The sequence below is a fragment of the Acipenser ruthenus genome, chromosome 1, assembly GCF_902713425.1.
Source record: "Acipenser ruthenus chromosome 1, fAciRut3.2 maternal haplotype, whole genome shotgun sequence".
In the NCBI taxonomy this organism is placed as follows: Eukaryota; Metazoa; Chordata; class Actinopteri; order Acipenseriformes; family Acipenseridae; genus Acipenser; species Acipenser ruthenus.
The window spans coordinates 115,773,786-115,801,315 of NC_081189.1; the positions used below are offsets into that span (position 1 = coordinate 115,773,786).

The window sequence follows — 27,530 nt, forward strand, 5'->3', positions numbered from 1 at the left end:
GGAAAGCAATTGCGGGAGAGTTTCTTTATCTGAAGTGCTGCACAAATTGAATTGTAAATGGAACTTTAAATATTTAGTGGTGGTTATAAATATTTTAACCATTAGATCATTTTTTTTATAAATAATAATAATAATAATAATAATAATAATAATAATAATAATAATAATAATAATAATAATAATAATAATAATAATAAAGCTTTTCCGGGCTGATGGGTTTATTTTAAAATGTGTCTTCATTTTAATTGTTGGTTGACCATAAAATATAAAACAAATGAAGGAACTAGAAACCAATTCCTACACATCACTGATTAAAATTGTTATTAGCAGTATTCTGCTAAAATGAACTTCTCACTGTGGCAACTGATTTTAAAGTCACTATTAGACTAGTCAATTAAATTAGCTTCAAATGAAAGTAAATGAACAATCACAACAATTATTATGTCTCTGAAATATCAATTCCATTTCATATTCATTTGAAGGAATTGGAAGTGGAATTGGAATTGGGAATTGATTTTTAAAAATAATTGGAAATAGAATTTAAAAACAGGAATTGACCCCAACCCTTGTCAGAAAGGTGAATGGTAAGACTCCTTCATTTGGTGGATATTTAAATTAAATAACAATGCCTCAACTGCATTCCAGCACCATTTTTATTTATTTTTTTACTACCAGCAAGAGTCCTCGATTTGATCTACAATTATATTATATTAAAGAGAATCCAAAACATCAATGTTTCCACTGAAGAGATAAGCTCACATCTACATACCAGAGTGTGCAATGTGGTACAATTTTTAAAAATAATTTATTGACAGCCGCTCTAAAACTCCTGCACGACCCAGTCGAATGCCGGATATTTGCATTCCGATCCGGTCTGATTTCCTGCTTTCTGACTGGCTCACGTTTGGGTTGCAGTGACAACTTTAGCATTAGACAGTGGGTTGGCATTGCTTGGTTAATGTCTTTCACAACATCATTTCTAACACAATCTGTGTTTTTTTTGTTTTGTTTTTTTGTGGTTGTTGCATATTTTTACTTAACTAGAAATGCCAGCAGTTACATTATTCAGATACTGTAATAGGAAAACTGAGCAAAATGCAAGAGAAATGGCAAGATGTCTATTTTTTCTAGGAGACTCTTACAATGTGGTGCTTATATTGAAACTAGGGCACTCGTTTTTGGAATGACAATGAATGCTAACTAAATACAGACCCAGTTGGAGACCTTTGTTTGAAAAGACTGAAGACTTGTTGGCTCCAAACAGGAACCTTAGGTTTTGGTTATATCTATCTATCTATTTTTTTTTAAATTGTAACTTTATCCCTGTGCCTCTATATAATGCAGTGTAACACAGACAACATACAAAACCCCTTTTGCCCTTGCAAGATGCCTAGGATTACAGACTTTGTTGAAAGGTATTTACATCCGGCCGAGGCGCATTAAATGGAGATTAGTGCGCACACACTAAAAGTGACAGCAATCCAAGAGGGATGGGATTAAAAATCTGCACTGCTATGAAACGAGAAGAAAAAAAAAGCTCTGTGGAGCATTCATTTGAACGTCAGGTGATCCAAGAGCTCACTGACAGCGCAGGTCTTAGCAACTGCCTGTGGACGGCTGGTGTTTTGATGACTGGAATGGAATGTGTGTGTGTATGTGTGTGTGCGCGTGTGTGCATGTGTGTGAGTGTAACCCTATTCATTACGAGTTCTGTACATTTATATGTGTGTTGTTTTACAGAAAACCATTAAAGCTGTGCAAAAGTGGCATATTACCGCACAATTAGTTGTATATGCGCTTACCTTTTTATAGTATATTTTCAAAGTAAAAAAAGCAATGTCATTTAAACATATGTTGTTATAAAGAGAAGCAGATTGTGATTAGGGAAATTAAAGTGTGCCTGCATGGTAATTTTAATAACATCCCAGGCAGAACAGAAGGATAATTACAAGGGATGTAAATCCTTTGGGAGTGCAATGATTCGTATCAAATGTAGAACTTAACGTCCTTAAGAGTCTTTGTTTTTGCTACTCTCCTTGTAGAATCACTGTGGAAAACAAGGCAATTTTGTTTTGTTCTTCTGTAATTCTCAATTCCAAATTGTCCAGCCTTATCAAAAAAAACATTTGAAGTAGCGGGCCATTTCCAAAAGGCTGAAAAAGTAAACTAGTCATGTCACATTAACTGCAGTGGATACCGTATCTGAACTTTAATTGTGAACCAATTTCTTTAAATAAGGTAACTGCTAATTACTGTAATGTGTGTGTAATTGCATAATTAAATAATAACATTGGATTTAATGTTACCCTTCATACACAATGGCCCCTATTTAGAAGAGCTTTTTACTCCAGAGTGTAATTTGCACTATTGGTCTGTAAATAACACTGGTATTTTACAAAGCTAGTAAGAAACCAATTTACCTTTGCATTTTGCTTTTTTGTCACTAGTTCTCTATTGGTGCATAGAAAATATTACAAGTGACAGTATTTTTTATATTATTTACCAAGTCGTGGTCACACCTTAGTAGAGTTTTAGTTTTTGTAACTATTACCCAAATGCAAATGATCCCAGATCTAAAGGGCAGACCTCAAAACCCCTTGCTCTTTTCACTGGATTCAAATTGCTGTTTGCACACAACGAAGCTTATGAAACAAAACGACCCTTTGAAGAAGAAACTCCATCAACCCTCCTTTTAAAATTGGATTTCATTTCAATGAGGTTGCTGTTGAGAAACTCCATATTGAGGATTATTATTATTTATTTTATTATTATTTATTTTCTTAGCAGACGCCCTTATCCAGGATGACTTACAATTGTTACAAGATATCACATTATACAGATATCATATTATTTTTTACATACAATTACCCATTTATACAGTTGGGTTTTTACTGGAGCAATCTAGGTAAAGTACCTTGCTTAAGGGTACAGCAGCAATGTCCCCCACAAGGGATTGAACCCATGACCCTCTGGTCAAGAGTCCAGAGCCCTAACCACTACTCCACACTGCTCCCCACCCCCCTCAATTCTGAATAAATCATCTTCTTCTGGGGTAACATGTGACCTTGAGAAGCTGAAAGGAAAAGCATATTAATATACACCAGCATATTAAAACATTTCTGTGTCTGGACTGTTAGATAAAGCCACTCTGGCATGCATGGTCCTTGCATAATAATGGCTAGCTAAGGTTGTGCTCTGTTCTTTCAAGGCTGAAATCTTTCACATAAGACTGTTAAAGACTGCTTACAACAGGGCAAACGAAGCTGCTTTCATTAAACAGCCAGGTGACTTTTAGTTTGGTGTCAGAGTTTTGCTTCATGCTTTATTAAAGGTTTGTTTTTGTCTCGCACATGAACTGCTTTGTAAGTCTAAGTTTGTTGTAGTTGTTGTTGTTTATTCTTGCTTAAACCAAAAATTGGCATCTCACTTGAAAGCAACCTCTCGATTTCAGGAGGTGGGGTGGAGGGTGGGTTCTGTTGCATCCACCTCATTGTCCAGCTGGGGAGAGTTGAGGCACAAGCCAGTCAAGTGACTTGCCCAGAGGTCATGCAATGGGTCAGTGGCTGAGCTGGGATTAGAACTGTCATCTGAGGTCAGTTAAACTGTGCGCGTGTTCATTAGTGGGTCAGCTCTCTTAGGCTCTCTCTGAGTCTGAGCTTCCCAGCAAAGTTGGGTCAGTTCCAGCAGAGATCTTAAACTTCTGATGAGAACTCGGAGAGGTAGGGGCAAAACCAGAATGTGTAGTTTCATATTTGATTTTAAGGCATGCTGCTTAGCCCATAGCTGTTTCTTTTTTCTTTTTTCAAGTCAGCAATGTAGTGTTAAAACTTAAACCAAGGCATTGGTTCTATAAAGTAACATACTGTGTGAATCAGTAGCTGCTTTTTTAGTAAGAAACTATGCGGTAGTACCATAACCTGCTCAAGTCAAAAGGTTGTTTCAAACCTTAATCTCCAGGGCCTCTTTGATTCCAAAAATAAAATCGTCTGCATCTGTCTTTCTTCAGATGGCCAGGTGTCGCTGTTCATATGCTGACCTTGGCACTGCTGAAGAGAGTTAGAATGTGCCAGGACTGGCGATAGCCAAACACACACAGCCTTTCAGACGCTTACAATTGCAAGCTCCTCGCTTCCAGCCACCTCTTCGTCCTTGGCAGCGTGGATAAGTGGCTGATAACATTGATGAACACTGAACAAGATAACTGGCAGCACGCTGCGGCTCCTTAAATAAAGTGCTGATTTTGGACAGCACTCAGAAGTTCGCAGGAAATGGGATGATAAAGGCAAGAAGCCAGCTTAGCTCCTTGTTTGCGGTGGGATGCTGTTTCATGAAATATCTGAGGAGGCACGTGCTGAGATTTGTGCAAGTATGCAGACAGATGGCAACATGCAGGGTGCCTGCTTCTGGGCTTTAGTGTCTCTTTCAGGGCAATAGATAAGCATCTGCCAGTGGTGACAGAAATGAATGAAGATCTTGCTTTGAAGTAGCAGCTAGTGTAAACCAGGCTTGTTTTTATGATTGCTGGAGTGCTTGTACGTGGTGCAGGCTTCTGGTCTGATGCAATCGAGCCTTGTGACTTCTATTAGTTTGGCATTGCACTTATAATAACCCTTAACTGTGAACGGGGAGGTCCTGTTTTTCAAATTCAAGACTGTATTGCAGCTTTTGTGAGGCTTTTTCGATCCGGTCATCGTTATAATGAGAACTAGTTTGCAATGGTTTCTCGCCTGTATATAAATAAAAGAAGAGATTGATTGTGATTGATTGAGCCTCACTAAGTTGCCATGCTGGTAAGTTACTTTAAATGTACAGTAAGTGCCACCTTGTAGGAAGATCTAGGACCCTACTGGAACTGATTGATTTTCCAGTGGTGCCTGTTTCTGCATAGACTGGAAAATCAACTATTACCTACAGTGAGCAAGTAAGAATGTGTGTGTAATTGCATGACATTTTTAAGTAAAATTATACAGGATACAGAAATATTAGTTTGTCTTCAGGTATTATTTAATGAAAAGGAATTTAGGATGGCAAAAAGCTTAAAAAACAAGTTTGGCTAGATCAGGGTTCAGCAGATCAGTGAGCTTAGTTTTTAGGGCTGCTGTCATTCACTGGATCTTCCACACTCTTGCCCTGGGGCATCCAGCTGATTAAAAAGGGGAAGGGGGGTATATCAGTTTGTCAATGTTTTAGCAGCCAGACTCCAGGGAGCTCAAACTAGTCTTAAGCTGTTTATTAATGAATTTCTATAAAATGTAATTAAGAATGTTTGTTGAATCGGTTTCTTGTGATGGGGGGAGGGGGGAGATTATGTGCCTGGGGGGATTATGTGGGGCTGAGCTTCTTTCCTGGTGTTAAGTAGCTGCCTGATTATCACTCACATCATTTATCTGCATGTTTGTAAGAGTGCTTAACAGGCTTCTGTGTTCGGCACATTCTTTGAGAGAGTGCAGCAGTGTGGAGTAGTGGTTAGGGCTGACCACACACCAGTGACCCCTGTAGTCTGGCCAGGTACCTGCGGGCTTGCCTGTAAGCTGCCCAGAGCTGCATTGTCCTCCAACGCTGTAGCTCTGAGGTGGCTGCATGGTGGGTCTGCAGTGTGAAAAGAAGCGGTCGGCTGACGGCACACGCTTCGGAGGACAATGTGTGTTCGTCTGTGCCCTCCCGAGTCAGCACGGGGGGTGGTAGCAGTGAGCTGAGCCTAAAAATAATTGGCTACTCTAAATTGGGAGAAAATTATAAAAAAAAAAAAAAAAAAAAAAAAACAATTGGCGACTACTGCATTTTTATTTTTATATATATATCAGCAGTGGCCATTTAAAAAAAGTATTCAGGTCCTGGTTGAAACTCAAAAGTGGTCCCAGAAGGCTAGAGATTTGTGCAAGAATGAAGTGGCTTTAACTTGGTTGCTTGAGTGAACTCTAAACTATATACTTTGCATCAGCACTACCCTACTAATCACATACATTCTGTGTCTACATGGAAGTACAAAGATACACAAAATGTAGCATGTAAAGAACATTGAGTGGCGTTATGTATCATATATCTCTTTTAGAGGTCAGCGCTGTGTTGAAAGCATTAACTTGTTTTATTGCTGTTGAAACCAACGCTATTAGAAATAACGGTTTGAATCTGAAATTCAGATATTTATTTGTTTTAGCCACTCCCAGTGCTTTGATCCAACAGGGGCTGGTGAGTTTTAAGCACAAGTTAATCTGTTGGGAGGGATGTTATGTCACAGGCAGGATTCTAACCCCTAGAGCTACTGTACTGCATATTCAGTCTGTTTTTCATCAGAGTTAACACAAACTGAATTAGTGTCTTGCCTGAAAAAATAATTCATGGACATATGTAGTTCACGAAATCAAAAGACTTATGGAACAGCTCTCAAAATAGGAATTGTTTTTATAGTAGACTATTTTTCTTAATAAATGAAAATGAAAAAATAATATCTTCTGCAAGTGACTCTAGGTGACTTTCTGCTTATTCATCCGGCATTACTTGGTGCAAAATGTGTTTAAATTATGACGCACTGAATTTTTCTATTATTATTATTTATTTATTTTAAAAGCTTGCTGCTTTAGTGGGCAAGCTTTATTAGCAACAAAGAAATAACAAAGTAGTGCATAGTATCTGTAGAAAAAGTATTGAGCAAAACGTGACAGTGATTTCTATTTCTCGAAGCCCTTTCTGGTGTTCAGACTGGCAGACCTTGTTTGTAAGAGCTGGTGTTAGTTTGTAAAGAGAGTAAACAGGGTTTCCTTTCTACCATGGACCAGCTTGAACAAACTGAAGCCAGTCTGTCTGAGCAAAAGTTGACACTGGCTGAACGCTGGCTTGAGATGCTGTTTGTTTAGTAGATAAAAAGGTGTCGTTGTGTAGGTCTGGAGGTAATATGTATGCTACATGATTGTTTCATTTGTATTGATTTATTATTGTATTTTTTTAACAAAGTTGAGTGCAACAATGAAACATTCCACAAACACTTTTCTATATTTTTAGAAAGAAAAAAAGACTGTAGTTTAATATATGTATGTATGTATGTATGTATGTATGTATATATGCATGTATGTAATGTATATATGTGTGTATGTATGTAGGTTATCCAAAAATCTTATTTTCAGTTTGGTCCTGATGATGATGAAGAATTGGCTGCATTCCTAACAGTTACACAGGGGAAACAGATATTTTCAAATAACCTTGGAGCAGGCCACTTTCCCTCAACTGAGACTCAGATTAGTGATAACATCCATTAACAGGGGACTGAAATTCCACATTGCCAGCACAGCATAACCAAAAGATTTCATACCAGAGTTTGTTCTTACTCCGGGGTCAGAAAATTGGCCCATAACTTGAATTGAACGGTAGGCAGATTATAAACCTCTCTAAGTAGGGTGACCAGACTTTCAAAGCTCAAAACCAGGACACCGGTTAAATTATTGATAAGACTAATTAAACCAAATATAGACTATTTTAATGGTTATTTAAATAATAATAATAATAATAATAATAATAATAATAATAATAATAATAATAATAATTCATTCTGTAGATCGTCGTTAAGAAATACATTTACGTTTTGGCATTTTTCTAGCTTTCTGTCTTTACTCACTGTGTCAGGATGGCTCTATTTATTGGTGATGTTGATGTGGGTTAACCTGGTGGATTCGGATGCTTGCAAACTCTCGCTACTCTGCCTGGTGTCTGGGCTAAATCCCGCCAGAACTGAACAGCTACGAAATAACCGTATTACACACAAGGCGCACTGAGGAATAAACACGTACGCCTGTGTTGATCACTATAAAACTAATGTTCTTGATTTTAAGATTTTACTTTTAAAAATGTATAAGTGCCCTTGTCTGTGAAAGGGTAACCTGTCTGGCCTGTAATGCCACTGGCAGTTAGAAATTCATCTTACCATGAATATGCCTACTAGGAATATTAGTGCGTCAGTTCACCACTGAGCCATAGTAATTCCTTAGATCCCTTGTGCTTGCCTGTGTCACACCCTGGCTTTGAAGTACAAGAAGTATTGTACCCCACTGGGAATCACTGGCTCAGTAAATAAATAAATCAATTAATAAGCAAACAAACACTGCATTACCCAAATGTTTTTGTTTTTTTTCTCTAACAGTTATTTATTTTTGAGAGTGTTGGTAGGTACCGCAGAACTATGTACTGTACTTCCAGTTTTCTGACAGAAGAACACGCTATGGTACTGTAAGTTAAGTCATCCCTTTTGATGCATACCCCAAAAGCCTACTAAATGGCCATCATTTCAGGGTTAATTTATGAGTGCATGTTTAGTTGAGATTGCGTTTTCAAGGGAAAGCCTTTACCGTCAGCACTGGCCACTTCGAAGCTGCCAGAAATGACTAATGAGAAGGTGCCCATGGTTGTGGTCTCAGCCCACAATGCCAAGCTGTTCTCAGTCCAACATCGACATCAGATGCTTTCTTTTTCGTTCTTTTTTTAAAGTAAACATACATATATGAGAAACACCAGTTTCAAGACCGTTGGATGTTTAACAAACACATTTCAGAAGCTGCTTTCTTTCACACACCAGTAGATGTGTGTGCAGGGGCCTTCTTGCTTTTACCTAGGCATATTCCTGTTTCTTAGAGGAGTTTCGTAATTTGAAACTTCATCTGTGTTTTCTCGATAGTGATTTATCTTAAATACAATACTCTCTAAACCCTCTGTGTAGCTTATTTTTTCTAAGCCACGTCGTAATGAATCATTTAATTCTTCAAAGCAATAAAAGAAGTTCAGCTCAGAAAGTTCCATCATCATCATCATCAACGTGCGTGCACACTCACTCACTCACTCACACACACACAGGGTTGCTATGTATTAGCTGCTTGCATCTTTCATTCCATGCTGAGAGATGCTGGGGAAATTAATACAGAATGCATTTGTATAAATCTAAATTAAAATCCAGTTCATAACAACCACTAAGGGATCTCCCTAAAAAGGGGTCTTCATAGACACAGGGTTCTGAGTGTCTATGGAGTGGCAAACACTGTTGCAGCAGCAAAGGTCATTAAAAATGATCTAGACAGCATTCAGAACTGGGCAGACACATGGCAAATGACATTTAATAGAGAAAAGTGTAAGATACTGCACGCAGGCAATAAAAATGTGCATTATAAATACCATATGGGAGATACTGAAATTGAAGAAGGAATCTATGAAAAAGACCTAGGAGTTTATGTTGACTCAGAAATGTCTTCATCTAGACAATGTGGGGAAGCTATAAAAAAGGCCAACAAGATGCTCGGATATATTGTGAGAACTGTTGAATTTAAATCAAGGGAAGTAATGTTAAAACTTTACAATGCATTAGTTAGACCTCACCTAGAATATTGTGTTCAGTTCTGGTCACCTCGTTACAAAAAGGATATTGCTGCTCTAGAAAGAGTGCAAAGAAGAGCAACCAGAATTATCCCGGGTTTAAAAGGCATGTCGTATGCAGACAGGCTAAAAGAATTGAATCTATTCAGTCTTGAACAAAGAAGACTACGCGGTGATCTGAGTCAAACATTAAAAATCCTAAAAGGTATAGACAATGTCGACCCAGGGGACTTTTTTGACCTGAAAAAAGAATCAAGGACCAGGGGTCACAAATGGAGATTAGATAAAGGGGCATTCAGAACAGAAAAAAGGAGGCACTTTTTTACACAGAGAATTGTGAGGGTCTGGAACCAACTCCCCAGTAATGTTGTTGAAGCTGACACCCTGGGATCCTTCAAGAAGCTGCTTGATGAGATTCTGGCATCAATAAGCTACTAACAACCAAACGAGCAAGATGGGCTGAATGGCTTCCTCTCGTTTGTAAACTTTCTTATGTTCTTAAATAAAAATAATAAAACAACGCCAATTCCAGTTTCCTTTTCCACAGATTTCTAACATCAGGTTTTTGTTCATTTTGTTTCCGCTTGTTCAGATTCTTTGTCGAGTGAGACAGTGTTTCTGGAAGAGTTTGTTCTCGGAAATGGTGACACCCTCGACCTGTCCTGCAGTACACAAGGCTCCTCTGTGTCAGTTGTCTGGTTCAAGGATGGTGTCTTGGTCGTTCCAAGCAACAGGACCCGCGTCGGGGCAAGGCAGCTCAGAATCATCAACGTCTCGTACGATGACTCAGGGGTTTACACCTGCAGGCTAGCGCACAGAAACACCCTCCTCAGCAACTTCACTGTGAAAGTAACAGGTGAGCTGATTTGATGCCACATCTTTCTACATGCCTTTCAGTTCCCCTCAATTACATGTTTTGGTCTGCCACCTTTTGGATCAATTGAATTGGCCTACTGTGTGTTTAAAAACAGAATCTAGATTTAGACTTGTGTATTCTTTAAATGTATATTTATCAAAACACAACTCAGAATATGTTGGCTCATTCAGCATTAAATCATGTAAACTATATACAAATACTAAATAGTATATATTAGTACTGCCAAAAATATTCTAGACCCCCTTAACATCAATAAAGTACTGGTACTGCTTTTGGGCTAAATATTTTCCCAGTCATTGTTTGAAATTTTATTAGAATTGAATGCCCCTAATGATTTAACTTAATCAGCTGTGTTTGTTGAAGTTATCAATAAAATTAGCACCAATCCACTTAAATAGTGCTAATGTGAATTGAATAGAGAGACCACTAATGCACTGAGAGGGCCCTGGGGATGTATACCAATGCAGCATGACATCAGATGCTGCCGTCCTCCTACAACTACTCTATTTCAAGCCAAACCTTTCTGTAAACCAATATCCCAGAAGCCATTTGTCTATCCAACAGCATTATTATTTGTAGTGAAACATGAAGAACTACGTAAGTATCAGATGTTCAGATACTGTGAAAATACATCCTAGGAATCAAAGCTACATGCCTGTAATACTGTGAAAATACATCCTAGGAATCAAAGCTACATGCCTGTAATACTGTGAAAATACATCCTAGGAATCAAAGCTACACGCCTGTAATACTGTGAAAATACATCCTAGGAATCAAAGCTACACGCCTGTAATACTGTGAAAATACATCCTAGGAATCAAAGCTACATGCCTGTAATACTGTGAAAATACATCCTAGGAATCAAAGCTACATGCCTGTAATACTGTGAAAATACATCCTAGGAATCAAAGCTACACGCCTGTAATACTGTGAAAATACATCCTAGGAATCAAAGCTACATGCCTGTAATACTGTGAAAATACATCCTAGGAATCAAAGCTACATGCCTGTAATACTGTGAAAATACATCCTAGGAATCAAAGCTACACGCCTGTACAATACCAGCATATTTGTCTTGTTTGCTTCTTTTCTGGCTTCTAATAATTGTATAGACCTTCCTACAAATGCTTATAAATGTTTTACATTTGCAAACTAATAGGTATTTTCTACACAAAGTCTGTGTTTGTTTGAAACCATCTACATAGATGTAAAAAAAAAAGTTTCTTATTCCATGTAAAGCCTTTAAAGACAGGAACAGGGTACCATAGTTGCTGGTGAAAATATTTCAATGTTTTGTTTTTTTTATTTTTTTATTATTAGCAGGGACCTCCCTGATACACATTAAGTATTAAAAATGATAGAGCTTTCACGTACAATCAACTGCATGAAAAAAATATATGTGTTCAAGGCCAGTTACGGTGATGTTTACTTAAGAGCTTTTATGTGGAGATTAAATACTCCTTTAGTTTAACCATTTTTCAGTAAATTTAAGGTACCAACTGAGCCCATTATTGCCAACTAATTACAAAGCAATTAGCTGGAAACGCTTCATTATTGAAAACAGATGCAGTGGTGGGTATTTAGAAACTTTGCCTTCATTCAGGATTTGGGAACGCTGCCAAAGCAAGTTAGGCTTTACCAACATTGATCAAAGACACCCTGGACTCTTTAACATAGGACCAGTTGTATTACTTAAAAATGTATTCATATCAGAAATGTCCCCATGATGGAGGTTTAAATATACAGACATTTAATATTTCAATAGAATTGTTTTTTTTTTGTTTGTTTGTTGTTCCCTAGTCTTTTCTGGGTGTTTCAATTTATTCTTGTTAAAGACTGTGAAGGACCATATTGTTACTGTAACTGGGCAAGAAAACATAATGTATCCAACTTCAAGGTATGAACAAGGAAGAGGACGTTTGTTCAGTGAAATTCTCAAGTGGCCACATTTAGTTTTTAAAAAAAAAATATTGAAAAAAGAGCCAAAAAAAGAAGATTTTTCTCCCCACAGAACAGGGTTTTTGTTTTTTTTTAAAGAAAAAACGATAATAAAATATATATCGTATAATAATTCCTCCCTCCAAGTCCAACAGAAAGATAAAAAAACAAAACAAAAAAAAAGAACCGACATATAATAAGTAAAATCCCAGTGAGTTTTATGAGTTTGACATAACCGTCACAAACATCTGGCTTTAATTAAACACAATGTAAAAGTAGAGTAGTGTTTCAAAGGCCAGGTCAATTAAAATGTTAAAGTGGTACTTGTCCCCTGACAGATTTTCCTGTTCGCGACATGTTATAATTATTGATAACGAGTCCCTAGTCTGCATTGGGATTGGAATTTAAATTGTGTGTGAGATTAAGTTTGGAGGTTTGAAAGGCCAAAGTGGGAATACAAATGCTATAGAAAGTCATGAGAGGGAGTATCGTTACAAGTATTTTATAAGGCAAATTCAAGGTATAGCCCCCAGCAACTGTTCTCCAAGAGATTTTATAAGAAACTAGCTCAAGCACACAAGCGTTTGGGCTAATGCTTTGATCGGTGGTAACATGATGTGATCTGGATGACATGTGTGGTGATGTCAGACCAGGAAGTAACTGCAACACAACACAGCAGACTGGGGTTTAAACCCCAGTCTGCTGAGACGCTGTGGTGCTTAGCTTTTTATTAACAAAAACAAATAAAAGATAAAAAAAAAGACTTTCAAAAACAAAAGGCACAAAGGCCAAAACAAACAAAGAGACGGAACAAAACCAGTATCATGCTGGTGTAGACCCAGCACCCTTAGCAATTGTTTTAAGCTTTTTAGTTTTACTTTCCACCTCTTGAACACACTCAACCCGTTGCAGCCAAAGCTGCAGGTCTTTATAATGGTGACTGAGGGATAACATTTTTCACAGGTTTAATAAGATGCGTGACTCAGCTAATTATACACTTAGTAGCTGATCAGCCACACATTCTCACGACGTTTCTAAAACAATGCAAAACAATAATAAATAGTGGAGGTGGCTTTTTGTCCACGCCGCAAACAATAATACAGGCTTTTTTGCCATCATATAAGACGTAAAATCATAATAATAATATACAAATACAAAATATACACAGGGGTGGGGAGTACCCTGTCACACATAACTTTAGTCATTTTTTCCTGTAAATAATTGCCTGCTCTAACAACTTATTTTTTTTTTAATTATTTTTTTCATTGTAGACTCCTTATCTTCAGGAGATGATGAAGATGATGACGAAGAATCTGAAGACTCATATAATGGTGTGTTCATTAACTTTTTTTTTTTAAATGGGAAAACATTATCCATTGAATTTCGGTGTTTTTTGGAAAGTTTTGAAAATGATAGTGTAATCCATAACCTGCAACTCTCTTTAAAAAACGTGACGATTTTGTATTATATGTCATCATCACTTTTCACCACTCTGCTTATTACAATTTAAATGAATACAACTCACAAATTGTAAAGAGAGGCACATTTTCTGAATGAGGGCTATAATAAAGTAGGAAAACAACATCTACATTTGAATGACAGTAACATCAAAAGACCAGGTTAAAAGTACTCATGTGTATATATATATATATATATATATATATATATATATATATATATATATATATGGGTGTGTAGCAGCTGGGGGGTGTTTTGTTGAGTGCTGGATGGTGTGTAAGGTGAGGCTTCTTTTCCTGGAGGGCTTTGTAAAAGGGTGGCTAGGAGAAACTAGGGGATTTATCTTTTTAATGAGAATAAAACTATTGCTGAGTTTTGGAGTATACGTAAATATAATGTAGGAGTGAAACCTGTACAACACTCAGAGCAAGTACAATTTAGATAAGGATTTCATCTACAACCACAACAAAAAAGAATATATATATATATATATATATATATATATATATATATATATATATATATATATATATATGTGTGTGTGTGTGTGTGTGTATATATATATATGTATTCTTTTTTGTTGTTGTGTATAATATATATTACGGTCGTTCGTTCCTTGCCCCTTTAAAAATGACCCAGCACATAAAAATGGAGGTTTTAAAGTGCTGACGCACTACTTTTAATAAACAAATTAAGCAAAAATGAAAACAAAATCCTAGCTCTAGCTTGGACTGCTGACTACACACGTCAGGAACAGCCCTGTCTATCCCAGGACAGCTAAGCTGTTTGTATATATATATATAAAATGCATATTACAAATAAATAAACTCATGAGTGTTCATGAGAAACAGATACTAACAGATATGTATATAGATCATTCACCCATATTTCATAAATCTTAAAGATAAAAAGGTGATATCTAATATGTTTCTATTAAAAGGCTTAAGGCTTTGCTCCAAAATGTTATGAATACATAAGTTTTTGTAATTCATAATAATAATTTCTCTCGTCTCAAAATTAAACTGAAAATAACTCAAATGATGGTGGACTGGTATTCTTCCAGTTTATTAGGATGCAGTGTTTAGCAGTAGCCAGTAAAAACAGTAGGATTTTCTCCTGGGACTAATTTAAAGTTACAGGTGAAGCTCTCCCAAAATAATTTGTTGAAGATCGTTCCTTAGGCTCTTCTTTTTCTTGTTTTCTTCCTCTTAAGCCCTCTTTCACAAACACAATGTACTTCTATAGTTTCATGTTGACCTCTGGTCCTTTCTCTTGTCTGACAGCCATGCTTGCCTGTCCATCTGCTTCTTGTATCAGATTTAGTCCTACTTAGTTGTGCAATTCATTATCTCTGTTTCTGCACCTTTAACAGGGCAGCTACAACAACCAGAAGCTGTTGAACATCACAGGAAAGGAACAGTGAGACACCCCACATAAAGCTCCTTAAAAACAAGTTTAAACCACTCAGATCCCAGACATGAAAACATGAGAGAAGTCTTGCTTCCTCTAGTAAATTCTCCACTCTTAATTTGCCATTGGTGTTTACAGACATCATGAATAGAAGCATCAGATGAAAGGTAGAGGTTACAAAGTTGAGATATATGCTAAGACAGGCATGATTTATAATGGTCTGCTCCAACGATGTACAGTAAAAGGTATATTAATGCTTGCCAAGTGCAAATCCAAATGCATGCAAAACCCCATCTGTGTGCAGCATTATATTAAAAGCCTATATAATAGTCTCCTTGTGACAGTCATTTCTGTCACAGGGTTGGCATTTTAAAGAAGGGATTAGTAAAACGTAAACCCTTTTGTGTTTGATGTCCACTCCTAATTAGTTTTCAGAAACAGGTCCCTTCTAAGCAGGTTATGGGTCATGTGACACAGAAGCTTTAGTAAAGTGCCCCTTTTGCACAACACTACAAAGGCGCAGTTACTGCTGGCACAATGTGACACATCAGGGATGGTACACATGTGCCACAGATATCTTAATATTTATCTTTTAATTTATTGGATCACAAGTGGGACTTTCACGCTAACCATCCTTGCGAATTTCAAGGGTTTCTGAGAATTGAATTCAGATTAGCGCATTCATTATTTCTGTCATTTACAAAATGTACTTTCTGTACATTAATGGAATGAAAAGGGGTGGTTTCTTAGTGGTGATTGCGTACACTGCAATACAAGCAGTATTGCACATTCATTTTTACTCTTTACGGTAATACTGTATTGAAACACAAATACCTTACATGGCACACAAACTGTGGCTGTTTCACACACTTCAACTGCTTCTCTAGCTCTCAGCATCCCTCGAAAAAACAAATAGTTCTTGCTGAGTTTCCTCAAAGCCCCTGTATATTTCCATCATTAAAATAGTTGGAACCCTAACTGTACTTTTATCTGTACTTCACTGTGCCTCAGCTTTGTACAGCTCTGTTTTTTCTGGCTGGACAGCAAAAAACAAAATGCTATATTTTTACTGAATCTGCTATTTACATTGTGTCCCTGCAGACCTGACTGTGCCCCTTCAAAGAGCCAATGTAATCTCTAATTAAATCTGGCTGTGTACTCACAGGCGTCAGCTAGGCAAATTACACAATTATTCTTGATTCTGTCTGCTGCAAAACTTCATGGTAAGACCTAATCGCGAAACAAGTCCTTATACTGCTAATTAGTCCCATTAAATAACTATGAACTGCATAATTGGAGCAAGCCATCTATTGGATGCAAATACCCCAAAATCGAGCCAAGACAGTATTACTCTGTTTCTGTTGTTGTTTTTATTTTCTTAATAGCATAAATTAAACCAAATCTCTTTGGGTTGCCGACATTACTCATTTAAGCGTCTCAGTTCACCTAAAGTTTGCAAAAGCTTTTATTTATTTTATTCAGAAGGCTCTTAATGGGAGTTGTTTATCTACACCAGATACCTGTATACAGGTCTAGAAATGACAGCTCCACTCAAAACAGCAGGCCAGTAAACTAATCTGATATACTAATATGTATATCTATGTCTAATTTTATTTGTATTGAATTATTTTCTGGAAAGTTACTCAGATGGTGTCATGTGTCATGTGTCAGTAATGCAATATGTTGTGTACAACAAAAGTCAGGCAGAGAAGTCCCTTGAGCTGTGACGAGCATCAGTCTTGTTAAGATGTGTCCACCCCTTAACTTGCCTGATGTGTCTCTTAACATATGGCAGAATACACCAATTCTGGAGAATGACTTCATAGCTACTGTTCATGTGGTGAATAACTATTTCTAAATTACTGCTACAGAAAAGCATCATCCGTACTGAATCCAGTGAAAGTATAGCCCAGAAGAATGTTAACGTGGCTGATGTCAAACAACAGCTCCAACACGGCTGAACCTGTCCAGGCAAACTACAATACAGCGGATTACAGCTGCCACCCCTGCAGTATTGGCCATGCACCTTTCCAACCCGTATTGTATTGCATATCTATATAGAATACATCAGATACTGAAGTGCATCCTTGAATTGACAAGCACACCTGATGGCTAACAGAATTGAATATCGATGATATTGTTTGCAATTCTTTTTTTATTGATTTTTTTCCTGAACTTTAACAAACCCTCGAACAAACAATACATTTAATTTCAATGCTCAACGGCCATCTGCCCCATGATTTTGTCTAAACTTACATACAAAACAACAGCTTTTTTTTAAGAGATTCACAGCGTTTTGGCTCTTTTTAATCCGCAGCTTGTAGTGGTAGTTCTAACAGTCTACAGGCATGTTGCCCACTAAGTGAACTGCCATTTTTCATCCGTGTCTTCACGTCACACGATGGCTGATCGTTGATAAATATTTCCCTTTTAAGGTGATCGACAGTGGAAGTTCCCTGCTTTATATTACCTTGCAGCGGAGTCCCTGACATTTCATAAGCAGTTACAGCACACATCACAGTTCAGATTCTCTGGCTATAAAAATCCTCTTATTGCATCGGAATGAAAAGAGAAACGTTTGAAAGACACATGAAAAAAAGACCTTACACTAAAACATTACAGCGTTTTCAGGAAGTTTTTTGGGGGAGATTGATTTAGTCGCTGCTATGATGAAAACCTCTTCAGTTTTTCTATAAGCAGATAGAAATCCTAAATGTTTGCAGTCTATTAAACAACACATCAAGTTGTAGTCAGAGCCACAGTACTACAAAAGACATTAAAGTTGTTGGTTTACTGCTGCAATATGTTGTGCATTATTATTTATTTATTTATTTATTATCAGACGCTCTTATCCAGGGCGACTTACAGTTGTTACAAAATATCACAGTACAAAGTATCACATTATAAAATATCACATTACAGAATATCACATTACAGAGTAATATTTTACAGATAAGAGCAATTATAAAGTACAATAAAATCAGCAAAATAAAGAATACAGTAACATTTAAGAGCGAGTTTGATTTCAAATAAGAGCAATTACAAAAAACGTGACTACGGATGCGTATGGTTGCTGCTGCTTCCATATTATTTTGTTTATAAAAATACCTTTTTTTTCCAATGGTAATAAACAAAATAAATTCTAAAAAGAATGTCAGCAGTAAAATTATACAGAAGCATTAACTAGAAGTCATCATATCTTACAATTAATTTCTAAGAAAATTATCATACTGTCTTGGCATTACTTAGTGTTGGCAGTGAACTCTTTTTCTGCTTTTAGGAGCTAAACCAGTATCTGTGTGTAATGAGGGTATGTTACACTGGCTCCAGTATGTGTGTGTGAGAGAGAGAGAGTGCACTGTATTTTCTTTTTTAAACAAATCATGATTCAAAACTAAAATTAGGCTTTCTGCCCAGCACCTAGGAGTACGTAGTAAAAAGTCTTTCCATTTATGTCACAAAATAAACAATAAACCCTACCTCCAGATGTCGGCCTGAGCAGAAAAGGCCCTTGAGTTTACATTTACACTCGGCTTGTTGTATACACTTCACTAAGACTCCCTGTCACAGTGACCTGACGCAGGTCTCCTGCCTTCTCTGGCTTATCAGGAGGCCTCTGAGCTGTGGAAAATGAATTTGTTTTACACGGCTTCCCCCATGCCGGGTAAGAAAGACATCACATGACAGGACAACAATTTCTCAAGCTTTGCGGCAGTGTGTGAGTTCTCCTTTCCAGCCACTACCAATTGCGAAAAATGAGACAACTTAATAAAGGCTACCATTAACCTAAGTGAGCTGGTATCACTTAATGCCAGTATACTGTCTAGCCTGGCTTGTAACCAAGGTAACCTAAGAGGATTTGTAGATGTATACAGTTGAGGGACAAGGTGGGACTGTCTGTTGGCAGCATGTAGAGTACTAAGTGAACAAGGTTGGTTTTATTTCACTCCACATATCTGGAAAGGAAAATGGGTAAAGTGTTGAGGCCCCTGGTCCAAAGTGTTATCCTGAGAGAATAAACCTTCCATTATAGCCAAACGAGAGTGTGTTGTACATGGTTTCAGATTGAATTGTGAATAAACCTTTAGACTTATGAAGAGCTGCTTTAATGTGGTGCTTGTTTTCTTTAAAGTTACTTGGTTTTATAAAAGAGCATGTTACTGACACCCTAGTATATGACGAGTTAGGAATAAATTGACTTTTGTTAGTTTAAAAAACGCCCCCCCAAAAAAATCATTTTTCAGCCAACACCGATCATTCTCGATGAATGCCTGCACACAGTGGGTGATCTCTCCCCAGACACCTTTATGTAGTACTCTTTTCTGCCGTAATGGTAAGCTGATACTGTAAACTTACAGTCGTTGGTGGAACTGTACTAAAGTGTTGTTTCAGTCAGTAAGACGTAAGCAAGTTGGCATCGGGCTTTATGTCAAAGAGGATGTTAAAGTGAGTTCTCTATCAATTCTTTAAAATTGAGGTTTTGGAAACATTGATATTCGAATTCCACACTGACAGGCCGAAGAGAAACACTAGTGGAAGATAGATAGCATTACAAACATTTTGATCACTTAGGATTTTTTGTGCTTGATGTCTTTACAAAAAAAACTATTTAGCAGAAAGATATACAATAATACAAATACAATAATACAATCTGGAATATAACAGAATAGAAAATAAAATAGAATACAAAAGAATGGAATAAAGAGCAGAGATTGGAACTGGCGTATATACTACTGTACATATTCTGTCCCGCTTGCTGTGAGAAACGTTTGTGGACTGATCCATGTTTCTTGCCCCAGAAGCTCCATATTGGACGCGCCCTGAGCGAATGGAGAAGAGGCTCCTAGCAGTTCCCGCTGCCAACACGGTGAGATTCCGCTGCCAGGCCGCCGGAAACCCGATACCCACAATCCACTGGCTAAAGAACGGCAAGGAGTTCAAGGGGGAGCACCGGATAGGAGGCATCAAGGTGAGAGGAGACATTATTAGACTGCTAACAAACCCACCCCTGTGTCAGTGACCAGGAGTCGACAGGGGTCAGGGGTCAAACCCAGTCACATGAGGACTGAGAGTAAAGTCCACAAAGGATTAGCAGGCCAGACACTGAAGGGTTTAAATATTCGTGGAATCAGACAGGTGCTCTAGGGGACCGACTTACAAACCTTTTGCTCCAGTTCACCTTTAAAAAAAAAACAACAAAAAAAAACACTTGCACACATGTTGCGTGGGAGCCTTTAAACTCTCTTTCTGAATCATTCAGATGCTTAGTTTGCAGATGGAGATTGTCCTAGCTAACCAGGTGATACTCAGTTCAAGTCCAGGGCAATATTCCGACCATATTGTTTAGTGTTTAACTGAACTGGTAAATGAAATCATTAAGGACCGGTCATGTGTGAGTACCAGGACCTCTAACCACTGAGCTACTGACACCCAGCATGCTAAAGAGGGTGCAGTCCAAAAGGCATTGTTATTAAGCCAATGCAAATGTACATACCAGCCCATACGGCGCTGGGCGCAGTTTCACTAATTGGCACTGAGTCAACAGCCACCCTCATTAACCATGAATCTGCTACATGGCATTCAAAAAGGGAATTATTTCTAGGCCTGTCTCCACAAGCATATAAAAGGCGATCCTGATTTCTCATTGCGTAGGTGCATACGTGTGGTTTGTCTGGGTGCACACACTCACAGTTTCCTTCACAGACATTTTCTAAAAGTACACAGTGGTAAAAATTGTAAATAAATATAAATACATAAATAATAAAAAGCAGCCACAGTAGTGTTCTGTCAGGGTGCTTTGTTTATGACATCTTAGAAAGAAAGAAAAAAGTTCACTGCTTCTGTTTTTTATTTTTTTTTTATTTAAATTTTTTATAGAGCGCTGTACAGGATATGAATATACATTAATAAAAAAAGTAGAAAAAACAGCACATGAGATCGACCAATTAAGAGTAGAGCTAAGGCATTCTGAATGTCCTGGAGCAGTCTGGTTCCACACCGAGGCAGACCCACATACAGGGCACTGCCATAGTCGATACGAGGTGTTATGAGGGCATTCAGAACAGTAGCACAGTCTCTGTCTGAGAGAAATGGTTTATTCTTTTTGATTGTCCATAGAAGGAGCATGCAAGTTTTTACTACTTGTTTTATCTGAGGCGGAAATGACAGAGCATTGTCCAACACTAGACCCAGACTCAGACTTAGTCCTATTTACTAATAGGGGAAAAGTTCCATTGGCAGTTAACAGCGATGCCATATGCCTCAGATCGCCAAGTTAAGCCTCCAACCCAAACAGCAAGTATTCTGTTTTGTCAGGGTTAAGTTTCAAACAATTTCCAGACATCTAGCTATTAATATCAGACAGACAAACAGACAGAGTATTAAAGTCCTGCCCAACCCGAATTTCAAGATATAGTTGAGTGTCATCGGCATACTGGTGGAAAGAAAGGTCATGTGCCCTGATCAATTCCCCCAGCGGCTTAACATAGATGTTAAACAGTCAGGGAGATAATACAGAACCCTGTGGGACGCCACACGTGACTGGCCTGGCTGAAGAGGAATAGGGACCCATTGTTATTTTTTGGGAGCGATCAGTCAAAAACGACCTGATCCAGTTGAGTGAGGTCCCACAGATGCCCATATCCTGCTCCACCCTCTGCAATACACGACTGTGGTCTATTGTGTCAAAGGCTGCTGAGAGATCTAACAGGATTAAGATGGCCAAACCCCCTTTATCTAGCACGCTAAGTAACTCATCAACAACACACAAGGTAGCTGTCTCATTACTATGGAAGGCTTGGAATCCAGACTGATTAGTGTCAAGGAGTCCGCAGGAGGACACATGTTCTTGCAGCTGCTGAGCAGCATGTTTTTCAATGAGTTTGCCTAAAAACTGAAGATTTGATATGGGTCGATAATTATTAAACGCATTATGGTCCAGATTAGCTTTCTTTAACAATGGGGAAACTGATGCAAGTTTCAAGATCTGAGGGAAGGAGCCCTGAGAAAATGATTGATTAATGATTATTTGCAGAATAGGCCCAAGAATTGAACAGCTCTGTTTGTCCAGCAATGAGGAACGTTGGTCACTGTCACAGAAAGTAGGCTTCATCTTAGTAAGGTTTGCTGTGTGCTCAGACAAAGTAACTGTTGGTTCATAACTGTTAACATCCAGTAATTTACAAAAATAAATACAATTTGAAAAATGTTCCAAGGAACCCCCTTGAAGGAGTTTATCCACTACTTACCTCATTGCCATGGAGATCTGCCCAAACCAGACAAAGCACGGCCGAAAGGACAGAGAAAGACATCTCTGAATACAGGTGCAGCCTGGACCTTCTCTGGGTAGCAGTTAATACCATTATCTTCAGCTGTCAAGAAATGTAGGGTGGTCGAGCAAGGTTGAACAAACAAAAAAAACCTTAGACAAGAGTTTCAGCAATAAGTGTAATGTCTTTGAGTGCCCCAGTCACGTTAATATCAAGGTTTTGTCTGTTTTTTTAATTTTGATTTAATGACTAATAATATGTTTATAATTGTTTGGCGGCTACCTGTAATCAAGTTGAGAGTATTCTTTCTCTTGCACTCTCTGTATGACAAAGCAAAGGGTGCACGAGAAATACACTCTCAACTTGATGAGAGGTAGCAACCAAACACTATAAACATAACATAAGAACAGTTATTATGATTTTATCATTTTTGTTTCTTTTATATAAAAGAAAAATAAGAAGTTGTTTTGCATAAGGTTTTCTGTGAATGTTAGAAAGCTGATTATATGCCTACTGGACTCTCCACCCACCCACCCACACACGTGCACTGTTTTTAATCTATTAGCATTCCCTGCATGCATGATGTTGACCTTGGGGGGAGTAATGAGTGCCCTTTACCCCCAGTTTTGTCATGGTGACAGAAGAGCTAATGTGATTGGTTGACAAGGCCTGTGTCACACCAAAAGGATTAGGGTCACTCCACTAGCTGACAGGCTTCACTTTTCCTGGACAAAACTTGTCATCTTTGACAAATCGGACAATAGCTTTGGAGGTCTTACTTGAACAAAATATGCCACTGCTGGAAACGTTTGTCTGTTTGACTTTGTTTCTTATAATTTATGACTAAGGGTCGTATGTCGTGTGAGCTATTAACCTTAGCAGAGCTCAGTAGAGCGGCTGGTACCGCTGCTTAGTAGAGCGGCTGGTACCGCTGCTTAGTAGAGCGGCTGGTACCGCTGCTTCGTAGAGCGGCTGGTATTGCTGCTTCGTAGAGCGGCTGGTATTGCTGCTTCGTAGAGCGGCTGGTATTGCTGCTTCGTAGAGCGGCTGGTATTGCTGCTTAGTAGAGCGGCTGGTATTGCTGCTTAGTAGAGCGGCTGGTATTGCTGCTTAGTAGAGCGGCTGGTATTGCTGCTTCGTAGAGCGGCTGGTATTGCTGCTTCGTAGAGCGGCTGGTATTGCTGCTTCGTAGAGCGGCTGGTATTGCTGCTTAGTAGAGTGGCTGGTATTGCTGCTTAGTAGAGCGGCTGGTACCGCTGCTTAGTAGAGCGGCTGGTATTGCTGCTTAGTAGAGCGGCTGGTACCGCTGCTTAGTAGAGCAGCTGGTATTGCTGCTTAGTAGAGCGGCTGGTATTGCTGCTTAGTAGAGCGGCTGGTACCGCTGCTTAGTAGAACGGCTAGTACCGCTGTCCTCTAAATCACTGCAGGAAGAGCGATTAAAAATAAAAAATAAAAACATAACAAGTGCTCTGGCTTTTCTGTTCCGTACTACATCATAGATCTTATTGCTGTGTTACCTGTTTGACAATGTGGGCAATAATTAGAGCTCTGTGAAATTATTTTTATTTTGTACAATCGTTTTATTTTTCACAAATTTTGTTTGTTGTTTTATTTTTCGTTTTATTGCAGATACACATTAATAAAATAACATAGATGTATACCTATTTTTTATTAAACATTATCTGCTTTTTTAACATTTTGACATACAGAACTAGCACAGAAAAATTATTTAATTACCGTAATTTCTCATTAGTGGCGTAACGGTAACATATGTGAAGCCCCCCACTCTTTTTAATTAACTGCCTATTTACAGTAAATACTGCCCATGCCTTCTATACAAATACAATACAGCAATCTACCCCTTAATAAAAAAAAACAATAGGATTTGTATTTCAATCCCATTGCACTGAAGCAGGGCTCCAGCAGACAACATGCTTGGAGTTTTTCAATATTTAAACACTAAGCAAAGCCCCATTTCTAGTCCCAGTGATTCTATTTCTGTCTGGTCAGTGATTCTACTTCAGTGGAGACAGACCAGGCTCGGGGAATAACATGAAAATAAACTTTAAACAGAACCCCTAAAACACATTAGGGTACATTTTCAAAGGTGACTAAAGGCTTTAGAAGGGTGTAACTCAGGCTTTTAGACGTCCGGACTGGAGTTGAGTGTAAGAGCGATTTTCTAGATCATCTAATATTTGCACCTTATGCACTTAGGTGTCTGTTGGCTTCTATTTTTTTTACCATACAAGCTGCACAAAGAAGAGCTATAAGTAGAAAAGTAGAAGAACTAGGGCATATAGTGAAAGGATCTACCATGACCGGCTGGCATTTCAGAGCTTACCAGAAGACTAAATCGTCAGACCTTTCCCTCTCAATAAACAAGCAATTTCAGATTTATGTGAAGAGTTAGCATCAGATTTGGAGAGCCCCACGAGACGGAGGCACGCTATGTTGGTTCGCACAGATCTTTTCTTCCCTGCAGCAGAACAAACGTCTGACTCACTGCTTTGAAATGTAGTCTCACATATTTCCAAATTTAGATTACATCGTTCTATCTTTATTTTTCTTAATGCTACCGCAAGGTCTTTCATCACGTCAACCATTGACCTCTGTATTGCCTTTAGTTCTGAAGAGTTATCATTTATGTTTGACAAAAATCTGAGTTTGACGCTTTTGTTCACATAAATAAGAGTAAAGTTTATTTTCGATGCTGTGCAAAGAAGGACCTTAAATGTGTGGATAATATAGCTTTTAAATGAGTGTGGTGTTGCATGAGGTAAGTCTGGATGTGTTCTTCTTCATCATCGGCTCCGGTTGAAGGCTTCTTCGTACAGGTCTACTGTCTGATGGAGGGGATACTGTGTGAACTGGATGTTCTTCATCTTCAGAAACGTGACAAGGATCCAATTCCAGCCCCATGGCTCTAGTTTCTAGAACAAGGGTTTCTGACATAATAAAGTGAAATTAGTACAGTGTAAAGCAGCATAATGTTTATGTGTAATACTGTATTTTAAATTAAATAGTGGCAAACATTAGGAAAAGAAACATACATTGGCTAAGCGGGTCATTTAACTTACCACACTGAGTTTGTGCTTAGGCAAATATATCTAAGCCTGCAACTCCTTCCAAATTGATGCGCGGAATAGTACTGAGGGTTTTTTTCTTCAAGGGGAGTCAAAGTCACAGTGTGAGCTGGTCCACTGCCATTTTTTTGGCAGCTTGAGCAGTTTTGTATTTAGCATTTTGCCTAATATCTCTGCATCTCATTTTTATTTCTTCGGTATTTCGCTTTGTCTGGGAAACTGCATTTACCTTTTTTCTCCCAGCCGTGGTTTGAAATATTTGTGTCTGTCCTGCATGATTTATAAATTTCAATTACTTCATCAACTAAAACATCATTTTACTTCTTGTGTGATGTTTGGCTTTCAGCTTTGTGATGGTTTCTTGGGTACTGTGGCAGAGTTCCCAGTCTCATTGTTGTTTGCCATTGTGCGCAATAAAGACACACCTGTGTTTTTTTTATATACTGTATATACCTTTTCTCAAATCGGTAACAGGTGCAGACATCTATATTTAGACACATGCATCACTTCCTGTCCATTTATATACATTATAATCTGTTAGATGGAGGGCAGACTAAAGTCTGTAACTCTGAAAATCCCATTGATTTTTGAGCATCTAAATCCAATTGTAACCTTATGGAGGGTTGTAGACGTATGTGTTCTCAAATAGCGCACCTGCACGTCTAGAAACATCAACTTACAACAGCCACTGTTGAAAATTTGACAAAAATGTAGTCACCTTTGAAAATGTACCCCATTATGTCTAATGACCAGCCTAGCTCACTATCCATAGGTCACTTACCATGTCCTCTTAAAAATTACAAGGGATACATTTACGTAATGGGTCAAGTGATCTGAATAAGGCTGAGCCTAATTATTTTGCCAACCATTCAGAGTCTGACATTCTTGAAAGCCTCAATACCCCATGTGTCCCATGCTGCTTAATCATAGTCCTTTAGTTTTAACCCTCTATAACTTGTACCACATACGTTCATTAACATTTGAACCCTTTCTGGAATCTTTAATATCATATAATGCTTGTTTACACATCAGGTATTTATTATTCATTCATGAGAATAAATGGTATGTGTCCGCAGATCAGAATTTGGTTTGGTGCAGTATATTGCAACAGTGTAGCTTTAAGAAGAATAAACTTATCTTCAGTCAAATATTGAAATTGTGTTGTGGACTAAAATATTGAAAATCAGTTTTTTTGGGTTGGAAATTGTGATAATGTTGACTGTTGTATTGAGAATGCAAAATTTGAACTGAAAATAAAAAACAGATGCAGAATTGTTCTATACTAGAGGCGGCAACTAGCAATTAGTGCTTCAAATGAATCTGTAAAATACTAAAAAGCTCCAGAATGTTAGCTGAGGAAGAGTTTTCACATTTGTAGTTTTATTGTACATTACATTTTGTCTCTGTGTGGGTGTGAGGGTGGGTGTGTGTGGGTGTGAGGGTGGGTGTGTGTGGGTGTGAGGGTGGGTGTGTGTGTGTGTGTAGTTTACTGACACACTCTTTGCTCGCTACTTTTGTTCATACGTTTTCCTGATAATCAATTATAATAATAAATAAATGAATAACTTATCCAGTCGTAATAAACGATTCATGTTTGTTCTGGACAGCTGAGGCACCAGCAGTGGAGCCTGGTGATGGAGAGCGTGGTCCCCTCGGACCGGGGAAACTACACCTGCATAGTGGAGAACAAGCAGGGCAGCATCAGCCACACGTACCAGCTCGACGTCCTGGGTAAGACCAATACATTGCTGGATTGCGTTTCCGCTTGAGGTTCATTTTGGTGCTGCACTGAAAACTCCAGTCTCAATATTTACATTCAGAGCAGGGAATAGCACATGCAGTTCTAAGATGATGAGCTTCTCTACATTGTACCACATTACCCTTCATGCCTACCCTTTTAACCCATTAAGCACCAAAATCAGAACAAAGCTGTATTTGTGTAATTTAATACATTAGATTTACACTTTTGCAGTTAACAGAATTAGAGTAAGTTATCATAACAATGTAGTTATAAAGAAAATGAAAATAACAGGTAGATGCCAGTTAAAAATGCTCCAAAAAGCTGCAAAGTAGCCTGTCCTCAAATGAGGACAATGGCACTTAATGGTTTAATAGATGCACTTACAAACAAACAAAACAGTT

At 38.1% G+C, this 27,530-nt stretch overlaps 1 protein-coding gene across 5 annotated transcripts in view; it reads left to right on the plus strand.

Moving 5' to 3' along the window:
* The window catches only part of LOC117421175 (fibroblast growth factor receptor 3-like), a 63,410-nt gene that overhangs the window by 15,442 nt on the left and 20,438 nt on the right, over positions 1 to 27,530 (plus strand). For 4 of the 5 annotated variants that reach the window (XM_059034404.1, XM_059034410.1, XM_059034424.1 and 1 more), the window contains exons 3-6: positions 9,944 to 10,207; positions 13,438 to 13,497; positions 19,834 to 20,003; positions 26,996 to 27,119. In XM_059034404.1, the coding sequence (XP_058890387.1) occupies positions 9,944 to 10,207; positions 13,438 to 13,497; positions 19,834 to 20,003; positions 26,996 to 27,119 (618 nt within the window). The remainder of the gene's footprint in view (positions 1 to 9,943; positions 10,208 to 13,437; positions 13,498 to 19,833; positions 20,004 to 26,995; positions 27,120 to 27,530) is intronic. The other variant, XM_059034413.1, reaches the window with a different exon arrangement.